Raw genomic sequence first — 16,163 nt, 5'->3', positions numbered from 1 at the left:
TAAGTCAATACCATTAGTAACTAATATAAGACGCACCACTTAATTTGAATCATTTGGTCGTCTCTCATAATTGTCTGTGACAACTCTAGTAGATCTAGATGGAGAATCCTTAGGAATATGCTCCTCGATGGTATAAAGATTTTTCGTAGAATTAAGCACTACTCTCAACCAACGAGTATAGCTAATATCGTTGAGCTTATCATGACCGATGAAACCTTGTAGTGCAAAGTTTGTAATGACGAACTATCGTTTGATTACATCTATAAAATAGGTTAAACTTTAGTGATTCAATTATAGTACTTAAAAAATAATTACCCACAATTTGTTTTTAACAAGACTAGGATTCATATTTCATTTTGCCTATTACGAAGAGGGATGTTGTGGACGTAATTTTGGTAGGTAAGCATTTTACCAATTTTGACTCAATGAATTTTTTATAATTTTACGAGATTCATTGACTAAATATCAATTAACATGTTTAATCTCCTTCTACGCTTATCCTTTTTTGTGACAAGATGTCGTAGATCACAACTCCGATAGTGAATTGACCATAAAGGAACACATGATATTTGGTTCAAGATTAGTTCATGTATTTATTTCTTAACATGTAGCGTATGATTTTCATTTTATAAATTAGGGGATTGCCACAATGATGCATGCTATTGTGAGCACTATGTTATGGGTGTTATGGTGATTCCAAAATTTTATAATTTTGGAGCCAACAAGCAACAGGAGACAATCTAAGAGACAATAGTTGATTTTTCTTATTATTTGTGTAGGAATAGTAAAATTGCCATAGGTTTTTTGAATCCAAATTCCACTACCTGATAATTATGGTGTAGTTGTCTTTTTCCCTCAATAGCAAAATGGTGTGGTTAACTAGTTAAAAAAAACCAAAGCCATTCACTAACGTTTAGTTTAAGATCAGTTTGTTCGAATATCTTTATCAAACTATTAAAACTTTTATTTTCATCATAAATTTAGTTATAAATTGTTGGTGGAAAGATAAAATTTGATATACTATAAAAACCGCAAATATATTTTTGAAGAATCCAAAATTAATCAAGCTATTTTTTATAATAAAAGCAGTGTTTTAAAAACCGGTTCGAACCGGCCGGTTGAACCGGGAACTGGAGGTGAGGACGGTTCGATTTGGACCGGTTTTATAATGATTTCCTGACCGGATTGAACCGGTCAGTTTTGGTAAAAAACCGGTTCAACCGGCTGAATTGAACCGGAATGAACCGGGTTCACTACAAGAATAATGACCATTAGTGGCGACGGGCGTCGCCGCTAAAGGTCCCGATTGTCGCCGCGAAAGGGTCGCCGTTGTTAGTTCGTCGCTAATACCCCATTTGTCGCTGCTAATGCTTATAGTCACCACTAATACCATGTCGCCACTAATACTTGTCGTCGCCACTAAAAGTGTCGCCGCTAATTATAGTTTTTTCTTTTTTAAATATATTTTTTTTAAACATTCTTTTCATATACAAAACAAACAATATAAAATTATAAAAACTTTTATAAAAATATAAAATCGTTATAAAAACATATAACCAAAATCACATCCATACATACACAAATACATACATAATACACATACAAAAGATACACATACTAATACTTAAATACATACATAATATATATATATATATATATATATATATATATATATATATATATATATATATATATATATATGCATACTAATACACAAATACATACAAAATACACATATAAATACACATACATATATATAATACACATTCTACATACAAAATTTAAAATAAACATATAGAAAGCATGTGGTAGTGTGTAATCCGGCAGAGAAGCATGGTGGTGATAAAGAGAGAGGAGTTCACAGAAGAGGGAAGAATGAGCTGAAGGGGGTTATATCTGCGAAGAGTATTAGCGGCGACAACTTTTAGCGGCGACACCTTTGGGGGGAATTTTGATGGTCAAAATTTTTTAGTACTATCGGCGACAACTTTGGGGGGAAACTTTGGCGGTCAAAATTTCCGTGTATTTGCGGCGACACTGTCGCCGCTATTGGTGTCGCCGGTATTGGTATGTACGATATCGATTTTCAGTCCTTGGATTAGAGAAAAAATCAACGGCTAGGGTTTCACCTCGTATTTCGACGCGGATCGGGGTCGATAGGCATTAGTGGCGACAACCACCTTTTAGCGGCGACACAGAACTTTCGCGTTATGTGTCGCCGCTAAAGGTGGCTGTCGCCGCTAATGCCCATTATTCTTGTAGTGGTTGAACCGGACATTCTTGGATTTTTGTGTTTGTTTTGGGCTTCTTTGTTTGATTTTGACTTCTATAATGATTGTTTTTATATGTTGCATTCTATTTACATTTTTAATACTAAAATGATGACAAGTTTTGTAATCAATGTATGCAGGATAATTAAAAATATAGAACCGGTTTGACCATCCGGTTAAACCAGAAAACGTCACTCGACCGGTTCAATTAAAAAAACGGTTTTTAAAACATTGAATAAAAGAATTAATCTTATTCAAAGATGCAACGTTTTATTTTTAGGAAAAAGAAGAAACAACGTTTTATTAATCTCAACTTCACTAGAAAACTTTAACAAACCATAATCAACGTACCAAACTATCTTACTTTTTAACATAAACCAACTGCTAACAATTTCAAAATACTAAACGATTTACGCTTCTTCCTTCTTGGGCTGATTACCATTTTCCTCGACACTAATGCACTTGTACTTCCTAGCACAATAAACATAGAGCACCAAATCAAATACAGTCAAGATCGCAATAAGGAAATAAAACCGATCCATATGACCATCATTTAAATCCTCCGGAATCCACCCAACTTTATCACCCCTCGCAGTAATACTCATCACCATATGCACCAAAAGGCTACTAACGTAATTTCCAAGCGAAATCGAAGCCATACAAAGTGAACTTCCAAAACTTTTGATCCCATCAGGAGCTTGGCTGTTAAAAAACTCCAATTGTCCAACATACATAAAAACCTCAGAAGCACCAACAAGCACATATTGTGGCACTTGCCAAAATATGCTCATCGAGCTCGTATGTTTCTCGGGAATTGACCGTTTTAGCCTTTCCACCTCCGTGACTCCGGCTGCAATCATTGCTAAAAGACCAATGATTAACCCTATTCCCATTCGTTGTAGCTCAGTTAGACCTTTAGGGTTTCCACTTAGTCTCCCGACTAGGGGGACTAATACTGTACGATAGATCAGTGTGCATACGAGCACACTGACAATGTCGAATATCGACATGCTCGCAGCAGGAAAATGGAACTTTCCAATGTAGGAGTTCATGGCGGCACCTTGCTCCACAAATAGAGATGCCATTTGAGTGAAAATGACTGAGTATATAATCGTACATAGCCAAATTGGTAACATTCTTATAACACATTTTGCTTCTTCGACTTGTGTCACCGTACATAATCTCCAATCATTTTGTGCCCCCATTAAATCGTACTCTGTTATCACCGCTGCCTTATCTAGACATCTAAAACATTAACATCGAAAAGTCATGCTAAAAATATATAAAATCATAGAAGCATAATGGGAAGGGAAAATGACTTACAAGCCCAACGAAGTTTTCAAACCGTTCAAAAAACCTCAATCATGTTTTATATATTTAAGAAAATACAAAAAACAAAACATTTTGCCTAAAAAGTTTAATGAAGTTTTTAAACCGTTCAAAAAACCATAATTATGTTTTATCTGTTCAAAATGTTAAGTTTGTTGGGTTTTTTTGAACAGACAAAAATGACGAGGTTTTTTGAACGTTTTGGAAACTTTGATGGTTTGACAAGTCATTTTCCCGATATGCTAATAAACCATATCATCTGATTCTCTTTTTTGACTTCCATAGAATTGAACAAAATTGTAACTTAGTTGAACTTTTTTAGACAAAACATAATTGAGGTTTTCTGAACGATTAGGAAACTTCATGGATTCGTAAGTCATTTTCCCTAAAGGAAAATGTATATCACGACAACTAGTGTTGTGGCATGTCCTAAAAAAATTGCTTTAAATTACTAGGAACACTACACTTTTGGGAGACAATCGAAATGGGATTGAGAGCTTTTTAAGAATAATAAAAATTGGACTACTATTATATTATGGTGTCAATCTTGACTTACTTGAACTCCTCGCTATGGAGAATCTTTCGACTCCCTTTGATAGCCGATTCCAACCCTTCAACTTCATACAATTGCTTCTCATCATCAACACGAACCTTCCATTTCCTACAAGCTGCAACGAATACTTGTCCAACACGTGGCAAGGGATTTCCAGACGCCTTAACATACCGATAATGAAACGAACCACACAAAAACAATAACAGCGCCACCACCGAAGCTGCCATAGACACCCAAAAACCAGTTGTCCAATGACCAATATCTTCATAGTACACCAGAATAGAGTTCGAAAACAATGATCCGATGTTGAGTGCAGCATAGAAGTAAGCAAAGAAAGCACCTTTCGTGCCTTTTTCTTTATGTTTTGGGTCTGATTCATCGAACTGGTCCGAACCAAGGGTGGCTAATGTTGGCTGGTGCCCACCATATCCTAATGCAACCATGTAAATCGATAAGTAAAACATCATTGTTCCTTTAGTTGAAGTTGGAAAACAATGGTTCACTCCATCTCCACATCCCGAAGGTATCACTAGAAATAGCCATGATGTTAACGATAATAGCACCAATCCCTACACAACACCATATGATTCGTTAATAATATCATGTTAGAAACTGTTATTGTATAATTACTTTACCATAATCAACAAGAGGTTTTAGAGTATTTTGTATGATCTTTTATTATGTGATTATATAATTACCATGACTAAGATGAGTTGAAAGATTGCACAAGTGAGATATCGACCCCAGTAAGAGTCACTTAGGAAAGCTCCGAGAAGGGAGCACAGATAAACAGTGCCTGTCCATTTGCTAACGCTATTTGCTGCATCTGCATTGCCTTGACCGATGACTCTGGTCAAGAACAACACCATGTTGACTCCAACTCCGAAGAATGCAAATGTTGCAAGGGCTTGATTTGCTGAAAAAGGAACAAAAGATTGGAAGAAATTTGAATTGATTAGAGATGAAAATATTGAATCAATTTACTCTCATATGGCTAAATAATGGTTATATTTTGTAAGCAATGGATCAAATATGCAATTTAAAAAACTTAATCAAAATTGTATAGTCAAATAGGTAGAAAGTCATAAAAAGTGTACTCAAATGTTTATAACCTTATTTATTATATTGTTTTACTTTTATTTATCTATTGTACACTTTTTTGGCATTTAATAGGTAATAAAAATTGTTACTTTTGGATGCATGAGAGATATTTACCAAGAAGAAGAAACGCTGGAGCCCAACCTCCTGTTTTTCGTTTTGGTTTGGGTTGTTGATGAATCGGTGCTCGTTCATCATGCTATTGTCATAAGTACAAGAATTTTTTTTTTTTATTAGTATAGTGTATTTATAGACAGCAATAAATTCAGAAAATATATGAAAACACGCAAAATCTAATTGAGCATAACTTGAACACCTTTATTAATTATAAAAACTGAAACCTGTTAAAGTGAAACTGAAATAAAATAAAATTCTTACAATTATGGAGATCTCCAAGGGGACATTGTTTGAAGCCATTGCAACTTCTCAAAGATTCCTCTAAAAAATTTAGTTGCACGAAACTTGTTAGCATCTTTAGGCATAAAAAATCATAACTGAAGAAGCCTTTTGTGTCACAATTAGAATAGCAAGTATCATGAATAATTTTTATCAAGTATTTTAAGAGTTAATGTCATTTGTCGGGATGTTTAAGGTTTGTTTAAATAATGTGGTTTAGTTGGGTAAAAAGCATACGGTATGTTACCATTTAACATCATTGTTGCTTTCAATTACAATAAGAAGAGACCATCACGTAAGAATATATTTTTAGCTATACCCACATGCTTTTGGTTCAAGTAATTAATTGAACTTTGTTCCAATAAATTAAAGATGCATCATAAAATTTAAATATAATTAGGAAAACAAAGGCTAGATGCACAAATAGTATCATTATTTCATCTTCCATATTACAACATTGTAATGTAATTAATTTTAATTCTTTGCACTTGTGGAAAATCTATCTAAATCTCTACCAATATAATTATGGTATTGTAATTTCAGTTTACACGACTATCCCAGACTGAATGGTAGCATGTCAACATCAAATAATGCTGTTTGGTAATATGTAGCAAAAATGTTTTGTATATGGTAACTAATTAAGCCAAAAATATTTTGTAGTAAAACAAAAAGAAATAAGAGAAGGCCATAATATACAAAGCTATGAATGTACATTATTGTTTATTACATTATATTCTAAAAAGTAAAAACAATAATTTATAAATACAAAAATCAAACCTCTTGTATAGCTTTGAGATGGAGAGGATGACAGGTTCACGGGGTGTATATTCCGGCGAGGGTGAGGAGGTTGTGTCGGTAAAAACCGGTGGAGCCACCAGTAGTACTGCCGGCAAGATTACGACTTGACCTCGACTTGCAGGAAATCTATAAAAACTTGTTGTCATTTACGTTAAAAGAACAATTAGTGATGTAGATCGTACTAGACGAGCACAATCTTTTTTCCTTCAAAAGACAAAATCCAAGAACCCTAATATGAGAAACAAACAAAAACCGAGTAATCTGGAAACAAGAAAGATGGTACTCCAAGCTTCTTTTTGCCAAAAAGATTAGTTATGAATGTAGATACCCTAATTGGGGATATGGAGATCGAGAGGTAGATGGGGAGTGTGATGTATTGTATGAATACAAGGCTATAAGCAAGGGGATTAGAAGTCTTAAACAAGATTAGAGAATGCGTAACAAACTGCTGATAGAACTCCAAAAACATCTCAAACTTCAACTAATCTTTTTTGTGCGTGTTCTTTTACCAAAATATTTACAACTTATTAATTATTACTTTTTGAACTCTTTTATGACCCAGCTGGATTTCACATACAAATTCAAATTTCATCTCCAATTATTTTATTTTATTTTATTTTGAAATAAATAAGGTTTTCTTTTCCAATGGTCACTTTTTTTTATTGATATATATATAATTAAGGCTTTGTCTAGCTACTTAGATGAAAAATTATTTGTTAGCTTATTAATTTATCAATAAGTTACTCATTTTTTTCATTAATTAGAATAACAAGATTTTGGAAAAATAATTCCATATGTTTAAACATTTTTGTTTTTTTATTGCTAATATATTAAAAAGATTGTTGATTAATACCATTAAAATCCTACTTAAACTAAACAATAATCATAGAAAATTTTCAACTAATTCCCATCATATCACATTTTATATTTCCAATATATGTTCAATCCATTTCATTTGACAACCACTTAAACCGGAGGGTGTACACATATCACCACTTGTTTTTTCTATGACATGTCAGTTTTCTATTTACTCACAAACTCAACAAAAACTAAGAAATTGTATCTTTCACTTACCCTCATTTTTTATTTTGTAAATATTTTATATAAATATTATATTTTATTTGTAGAGAATTAAAAACAATAAATTTTAATATATATTTTTTATAAATGTTTATATATAGGGAAAAGTGAATATACCCTGAAGGGTATATAAGCTTAGATACCCAAACTCACTATACTATGTCGTTTTATATCATTTATATACATTGTAATTGTCTAATGTTCTTATAATTCAACTTCTAACTTGATTTATTTCAAATATTTTTATAAATTTCGCATTTATCTTCCTCTTTCATAATTTTCATTTTCAACTATAATATATATAACTTAGTAGGTGTTCGTAAATAAATGTGATGTAAGAGGAAGATAATATTGAAAATTTGAAAATCTTGAAAATAAATCAAGTTAAGGATTGAAGTTTAAGAACATTATAATAAATATATCAAACACAACGACGTATTATGGTGAGTTTGGGTATCTAAGCTTATATACCCTTAAGGGTATATTCACTTTTCCCATATATATATATATATATATATATATATATATATATATATATATATATATATATATATATATTAAAAGCTAAAAACAATAAAGAAAATACAAAAAATAGAGTTCCTCAATCACACAAGGAGAGAGAGGGTGGCGTACTCTCTCTTCACTATTTCTCCTGCCTAAATCGCACCCCAAAAGTGGTGTTCCTAGGTGCGGTTTCATTTCTCTTCACCCTTCCCATTCCACTCCTTTGGGCCTAATGTGACAACAAGCTACGTATCTGGCATAAAATTTGTTAATAAAGAAATATTTATTCAATATATATGATGATCATTATTACTTCCAATCTATTATTTATTTGATTGGCCTATAACCTTCCTTTTTAGTTAAAACTATGTAACTTTTTTTGGCTTCGTTATTTTATTTGATACGTTATTGTTACTCGATTAAAACATAACATGTGTAAGTCATTGCAAACTCTAGTTGTTTTGCCATTTTGATTCATTTGATTATAACTAGTGACAAACTCAAGGATATTGTTCCCTATAGAGCCATAAGATTTGCCAAATTGGTATCATAACTTCCAACGAGATCACTTCCATTGCCAAACGTGTAGTTGATTGAATTGGAGGGCTTCTTTTCAAGGAAAAGTTAAGTGAATCAGTAAAAAAAGAACTCACCTCCAAAAAAGAAGCCAAACAAGAACTTTCATTACAACATCTTTTTGTCGGATGTTGACACACATAGTTCCTGATATAAGTTGAATGAATTTGACGTGCACGTGTGTTTGGTCAAGCTAAGAGTCATGAATAGGCTTCTTTTCTATATAAATATTGTTAAAGTTGTTGAGCAACCAAAACTGGTTGAAAATCTTGTCATGCTTGGGTTAGGTCTGAGTGTTAAAATTTATTGATAGATATCGTTTAATTAAAAGTCACACGGATATATGTTTTGTCCCAAAAAAATGGTAAATGGAAAATTAGGTTTCTGTTCAATGTGCCAAATGTGATTTTTTTTTTTGGGAGATAATCATCGAACACTAAAAAGTATTACAAAAATATAAGAGCAAAATATTAAGGAAATATTTGAGTAATCTAACCACTTTATAATGATACTAGGTTATAACCTGTATACCACACGGGTGACAAAATAAAATGACATAAAAACTATTAAAATCATAATCATTGATCTTAAAGCTACAAATATCTATTTTTATATAATATCGGATGTTATATTGGTAAATCTATCATTGTTATTTTCAATTAAACCTTGTATTAGTGTTATAATATTTTATTGTATTTGACTATTTGTCGCAATATTCGACCCATGTTAGATAAGAAGTCGAAGGGATAGAATATTGATAGCTAGTTTTTTTTTGTTAATGTGTCCATTTCCAAAATGTTTAATTTTAAACTTCTCTTTAATAAAAAAATGCCAATTGGAATATTAAAGGATTAATAGTTTTTGTACGACTCGAACATACAACCCTATGAAAATCCGTTACGTAGTTCAAAGTTCAAAGTTCAAACACAAGGTAAATTGGGAGAGTTCATGAAATGTAATGTGTATGCTAAATTAACTTTTATGTTAAATATTCAATAATAATGAATAAATATTGGTAGTTATATTAAATCTACCCTAATAAATAAAAATGATTTTGCCATATGTCATTCTCTCATTTAATTTGTCATATGTCATTTTGTCATAATTTAGAGATATATTTATTTTCCATTTGTCATTTATTTCATTTTCCATTTCTAATATATTATTAATTAGTTTTCATAAATTAAACCTACCATAATGATATTAATTTCAAATTTTAAATTTTAAATTTCAATTTCAATTTCAAATAATTTTACAGTTTAAACCTTTGTGTTTAACATTTTGTTATAATTAACCTGTTTAGTATACGGGTCTGATAACTAAACAATAATTTTAATTTATTTATTTTTCACATGTTTTTTTTCTCATAATTTTTATTTATTTCAAATTTAGAATTCAAATAAACTTCTCATTTAATCGTTTCTATTTAACATTTTGTTTTAATCAACCCGTATAATATACAGGTTTCACAACTAGTAATAAATAAATGTTATTCAAACTAACAAAAGCGATAGTTATGAATCATAAATTTTCAAATACCTTTTACAAACAACATTGATAATTAATTAATTAATTAATTGTTAAATTTATCTTTCATATCTAAAACTAATTACTTTAATCATTTTTTATTTTTTATTTTTAATTTTTAATAAGACAACATAGTTTCGTTTTCTTTTAAAAAAAATATAGTTTTGTTTTGACAATTTGTTTCATTTTATAGAATAGTTTCCCTTTGGAAACATATTTCAAGTTTTTACATGTTCGGCAAAATGGTACCACAATTTTAAGCATAATTAAATTAATAGAATTATTTAAAAAATGTTGTACTTATATGTTTTGTTATTTAAATAAAAAAATAATTCCAATTAAAAGACAGAGGTTTATCTTTATTAAATGGAGAATAAATGTTATTTAAAACTGGTATTATGTACATATATTGTTGTACTTTCATATCAACTAGGAAAGAGCCCATGCTTCGCATGGGTTGAAAATAATTTAAAGTTTCCTAAAAAAATGGTTACAAATAATTTAAAGTTTTCTAAAAAAAAGTGGCATAAAAGTGATTGTTTCCAAAAATATGTAACTACGAAATCCAAGAGTGTATAGTAAGATTGATTATCCATTTACCAAGGAATGGCCAAATGTGTAATAACGGAAAAAGTATGTGTAAAAAAAGTATCGAAATGAAACAATGTTGGAAAAAGTATGAAAATAGAACAACGTTGGAAAAGGAAGGGACCAAATTGACAATTGAACATACTTTTGTAGATGGAGATTGTAGTTGTAAAAACATATGGATTAAACTGTGAAGCCCCAAAGAGTGGTGGCATAAATCTAAAAATTAAAACTTTACTGTTAAAAGTTCCCATGCGCTTTAATATATATATATATATATATATATATATATATATATATATATATATATATATATATATATATATATATATATATATATATATAATAGTTAAAAGAATATTTTCTTACAATATAACAAAACAATTATTATAAGAATATATCCTGTTTTATTTATCGAAGAATGTAACATTTGATTTGTCTATTTAATTAAATCTTGTTTATTGATATTCAGTGGTTACAAAACATTTTTAATTAGATACAATAAAAACGTTAATCACATCCATATCATCAAGATTATTAAAAACTTATGTTTCTTACATATACAAAGACATTTGGAAGTACAAATTGACATTTAATGATAATTAAATACTAAATAGCAAAGATTCAACTTTCTCAAAAGCAAGCATGTAAATTTGGCCATGCATATCCAGCTGAACAGCAAAATTCTTGCGACATTATTAGTTGCAAATGGAAAACTTCACATATTCATTGTTAAGCATCAATAGAAATTCAATACATTCCTTCATAGTTTAGCACACTCCTTGACAACTCAAAATACAAAGGAAATAGACATGAGATTTTAATCAATTAGTACCCTGAAAGAAAAGAGATTGATAACACATAACCCGGAGACTCAACACCAAACATAGACTACCCTTTTTACACATAAAGGGCATGAAAAGAAAACAATACCTCGTTTACAATCCAAGCAGCATAGTGACTCAAAAAAATAAATAGCCCTTAAGAAAAGACCAGTCAATAAGTAGCCATTGACTTAATGATAAACAATGATTATTGACCTAATTCATTAAGCCAATGAAATTTCTAATTGCTACTTTTGCTCCTCACAACTTGAAACTGAATTAGCCTGAAAATACATATCTAAGGTATTATTAAATACAATTTACAACCTATAAATGTAAGAATGAATTTCATGGCTCCTATAGATGGTATCACATACATTACAAATTGAAGCTGGTCCACTAACTACAACCTATAAAAACATTATTCTAAATCAATAAATCATCAGCTAAATGCAATTAGCAATAGTTTAAACTGGAATTTCCATATGATAAGAAGTAATAAATTAGAATGTTATCACATAGTGGTATGATAATAGAATGTTTAACCTAAAGTATCACATATCTAAGAATTACAAATAAACATATAGATACAATGAAAATTATATTAAAATCATTACAAATAAACATATAGATCCACTAAAATATAACAAACAGGAATTAGAATCCATGATTCCATTCCATAGTGTGCTTCTTTGGCAAATGTATGAAATTCAAAACAATCTGATTCCTTCAAATTCCATGTTTTATAGATTTCAACATTCCTAGGGTTGATGTTATTCTTCATTTCTTAAAGAAATACCAAAATACCCTCTTCATACCATAATAAAATAAATAAATAAATATTAAAAACAATTGTTTTCATTCCGTGTTTTGAGTATTAGCAGTTTGCACAACAGAAAAGTTCACCATTTTCTGGATTAGGCTTAATATTAGGAAGCATTTGAAAATTAGCAACCCAAGAGTAAAGCATATAAACCTTTGCAAGAATGTTAATGACCTAATTCAACTTGAATAGTAAATGAGTTTTTAAGATAAATTCATCAAACCTAAAAAGTTGTTAAGAGTCTTTGTCTACAACTCTATTTGAATGGAAAGTCTCAAAGCTATTTTGGTGTAGAAAATCTACAATTAAATAAATTCAAATTAATTTCCATTTTATAAGAAACCAATTTAGTATATATCTATATTCTCTATTCTCTAATTCATTGGCGTCGCATTCAAGAAACGCCCCATGCATTTGCTGACTTTCATATATAATACTTTTGGTTGTATCTTTTTTTTAATTACTTTTAATATAATACTTTGTATATCTTATATTGAATATGTAGAAGCTTTTGACTTTATTTTGTCTCTCATCATTCTGTTGTATCCTTGGGTGATTTCATCTTGACCTCCAAATCTCGCTTCTGATTCTTTTCCACCCAACACAACTTCCTACGTCTCTATAAATCTCCACATGTTTTCATCTTTGATCGAGAGACACCCCAAAATCTGCCAAAATCTAAAAATAAAAAGTGATTATGATAGGAATGAATGATTGATCAAGAATAGAGACTAAGTAAGGGAAAAATAGACAAATACAGTGTCAATGATGGTGATGGTAACACATACTAAGATGGAAGAATCGAAGGCGAATCTTACCTAAGACGAGAGAGAGGAAGATGAGGGAGTTAATTAGGTTTGTTGCAGATAATTTGTAAGTGCGTTTGATGAAGTCCATAGAAGGCGTAGTCAAGCTGACTCAAATTTGAAGATAAATTACATCCTTATTTCTTGGAACATGTTGCTACCTCATAACACATATATATTCAGAAGCTAATCCAAACACCATCCAGTGTCATAGTGCTGAAACTTCACCCCATGCCATCCATTTGCGGAACATGTTGCTACCTCATAACACATATATACTCAGAATCTGATCATACAACTAACAAAGCCCATACACAACCTTCAGAAAACTCCATTACCATGATCGATACTTGGGGCCAGACCTACTGATTGTTATAGCATAACAGCATACTCAACCATCGCATACAGGTTTACCAACACATACAAAGTCTTCAGTATGACTGGACCGCCTTACCAGGCCTTCAGCGTATCAGGACCACTCTCAGAACCTTCAACATGTCTGGACCGCCTCTTCGGGCCTTCAGCCTGTTTGGACCGTTCTCCGAGCCTTCGGCATGACTGGTACGCCCCACCGGCCCTCAGTCTATCCGAACCGCTCTGAACTATTGAGCATCACCCTGGGCCACCCCTTCTCGGTGACCCTCCCCAAGCAAACTGTTCTCACCCACTTGGGGTTCCGAACTTTGAATCCATTCCGCGGACCATAACCTCGGCCTAACTCTAGGCCTCATGATGATTGTCCACCTACCCAAGCAGCCGCGATCCAACCCTGACCAGCGCATCTACCATATGTGCTAAGCAACCCACATGCCTATCAAAAGTACTATATATCTTCCAGAAGCTGACAGAACCTTCAATGACTATTACTTCATCCGAGAATTTCCAATTCTCCCCCACTTTGGACATTAGCTACCACCTGTTGATGGCGAAATCAACACGACTTATCCGTCCATACTGGGTATTATCATCCTTATCCATGGATCGATTAACCTTGGAGTGCACAACCCCCGCAAAACAACTTTTCCATTATGGTGCAACCGATCTTCAAAAGAAACCCAAATCTCATCTGAACACTTATGTGTCTCCGATTTACAACTACTAGCCTTGGAACAAAGATCCTAACTTCCGATCACCAACACCCTTGGATACTAACTCTATAACCCCTCGATACTAAATTCCTCAACTCTCCTATGTTGCTATGACATATGCATAAAGGGATGGAAGAGAATTCACGATATCATCATAATCAATAAGATAAAAGATAGAAACATACCAACAGCCGCATCTAGTGTTGTCCTGGTCTCCACTGCTGTAAGCTGGAAGGCACGTCCCTGAGCCCTCAGAGGCTCTGCTCCACCCTCACCCCCGCCAGTAATCCTCAATGTAGTCGGCACTGGAGCCTGCATCGGTCTTGCAACCAGTTGTGGACAGTTGGTCCTCACGTGACCTGATGGCAATGATAACAAATCCTTATGTCATGAACCGGGGCCAACTGGCGACAATCCCTCACATAGTGCCCCTCCTTCCCACACTTGCGGCACACACCGCCGGACATACAAACTCCGGTATGACCCTTCCCATACTTCTCACAAGTGTGGCCACTCTGTCCTCCAACCCTAGAATCCACGGTCTTGGACCGCTTTGGCGTCGACTGCGACTGCACCGGTGCTTGCCTCTGCTCTCGCAACTATAACTCAATCTCAAGCTCACACCGCCTGGCTGCCTCTTGCAACTCCAGTAAGGTATCACATATCTGTGTGGACACGAATTGCCTGATATCTGTCTTGAGCATACTCATATATCGAGTCATCTGAGCCTACTCTGAAGCAAACTTGGGGTAAAATATCGCCCTCTCAGTAAACATGCGAGTGATCTCTGTGACCGACTCTGAATCCTGACGCGGATCTAAGAACTCCTGCGCTAGCCTCTACCGCTCAACTCGTGGGACGTAGCGGGTACGGAACATATCCCAAAACCGATCCCAAGTAACTGCAACATGCTGCTCATCCGAATATGATCCAGTAATCAACCTCCACCAATCCTTTGCTCCGGACCTCAGCAGGTTCAAAGCACACCTGACCTTCTGGTCAGCGGGACAAGAACATGTGAATAAACATCCATCCACGTCAGATAGCCACCTCATGACCACGATCAGATCTAGGGTACCATCAAATGTCGGGGGCTTTGTGTTATCGAAATCTCGATACTGAAAAACTCGGCCAGATCCCAACCCTACCGTTGATACAGCTGCTAAAGCTGTTGCAGCAGCCGCCTCAGCGAGGGCTGCATAGCGATCATCGAAATAATCCACCATTGCGGTCTTGATAGACCCAAACATCTCTGGAAACTGAGCCCGGAACATAGCGGCAACCTCATCATGCAGGATCTCCCAGATCTTGCCATCCATCTCATCTGGCCTCATCTTACCGATAGTCTCGGGCGCCGTCGGTGCCTCCTGACTGCCCTCTTCTGATCCTAATCCAGATCCAGTCACGAATCGCCGTGTAACCACCATGCTAAAAACATGCCGAAAACATCAGATACTCCTTAAACAATCCGAGAACCAACTCCCAACCAAAAACCCTAGGGGTTGTGACTTCCTTGCTACGTGTATGGGTCCTGTGCTTTCAGTAGTACGGGCCCATACTACCTTCCACACGTACCCATATTTGTCTCAAGCATCACCACAACACCCTAACAATATAACAAGCATAGCGAGCGCTCAATCCTTACTCCTAGAGGAATACTAAATATCACATAATTGGCCTCCTAGCCTCTCACTACCCACCCATCCATGAAACTTCCACCAACCCCGCAACACTAGTGTATGCTAGCCATACATAACGCTGGACCCTATAGACTTTCGAATACCTGATCCTACCCTAAGCCCTTCATCATACAAGAACAGGAAATAAGGCCAAACCAAACATTCTTAGGCTATAAGATCTTAATTATGTACAATTGTGATGCATACACTAAGCAACTACAATA

General features: G+C 33.5%; 1 protein-coding gene across 1 annotated transcript; it reads right to left on the bottom strand.

Moving 5' to 3' along the window:
• Positions 1 to 2,671: 2,671 nt before the first annotated feature.
• LOC111890225 (protein NRT1/ PTR FAMILY 7.1) lies at positions 2,672 to 15,687 on the bottom strand. The gene is given in 5 exon segments (XM_042896103.1): positions 2,672 to 3,515; positions 4,156 to 4,721; positions 4,851 to 5,068; positions 5,368 to 5,449; positions 15,409 to 15,687. Coding segments are annotated over 5 exon segments (1,989 nt in total).
• Positions 15,688 to 16,163: the final 476 nt, after the last annotated feature.

Source organism: Lactuca sativa, chromosome 6 (genome assembly GCF_002870075.4).
Source record: "Lactuca sativa cultivar Salinas chromosome 6, Lsat_Salinas_v11, whole genome shotgun sequence".
In the NCBI taxonomy this organism is placed as follows: Eukaryota; Viridiplantae; Streptophyta; class Magnoliopsida; order Asterales; family Asteraceae; genus Lactuca; species Lactuca sativa.
This window is presented reverse-complemented; position numbering and strand designations above follow the sequence as displayed.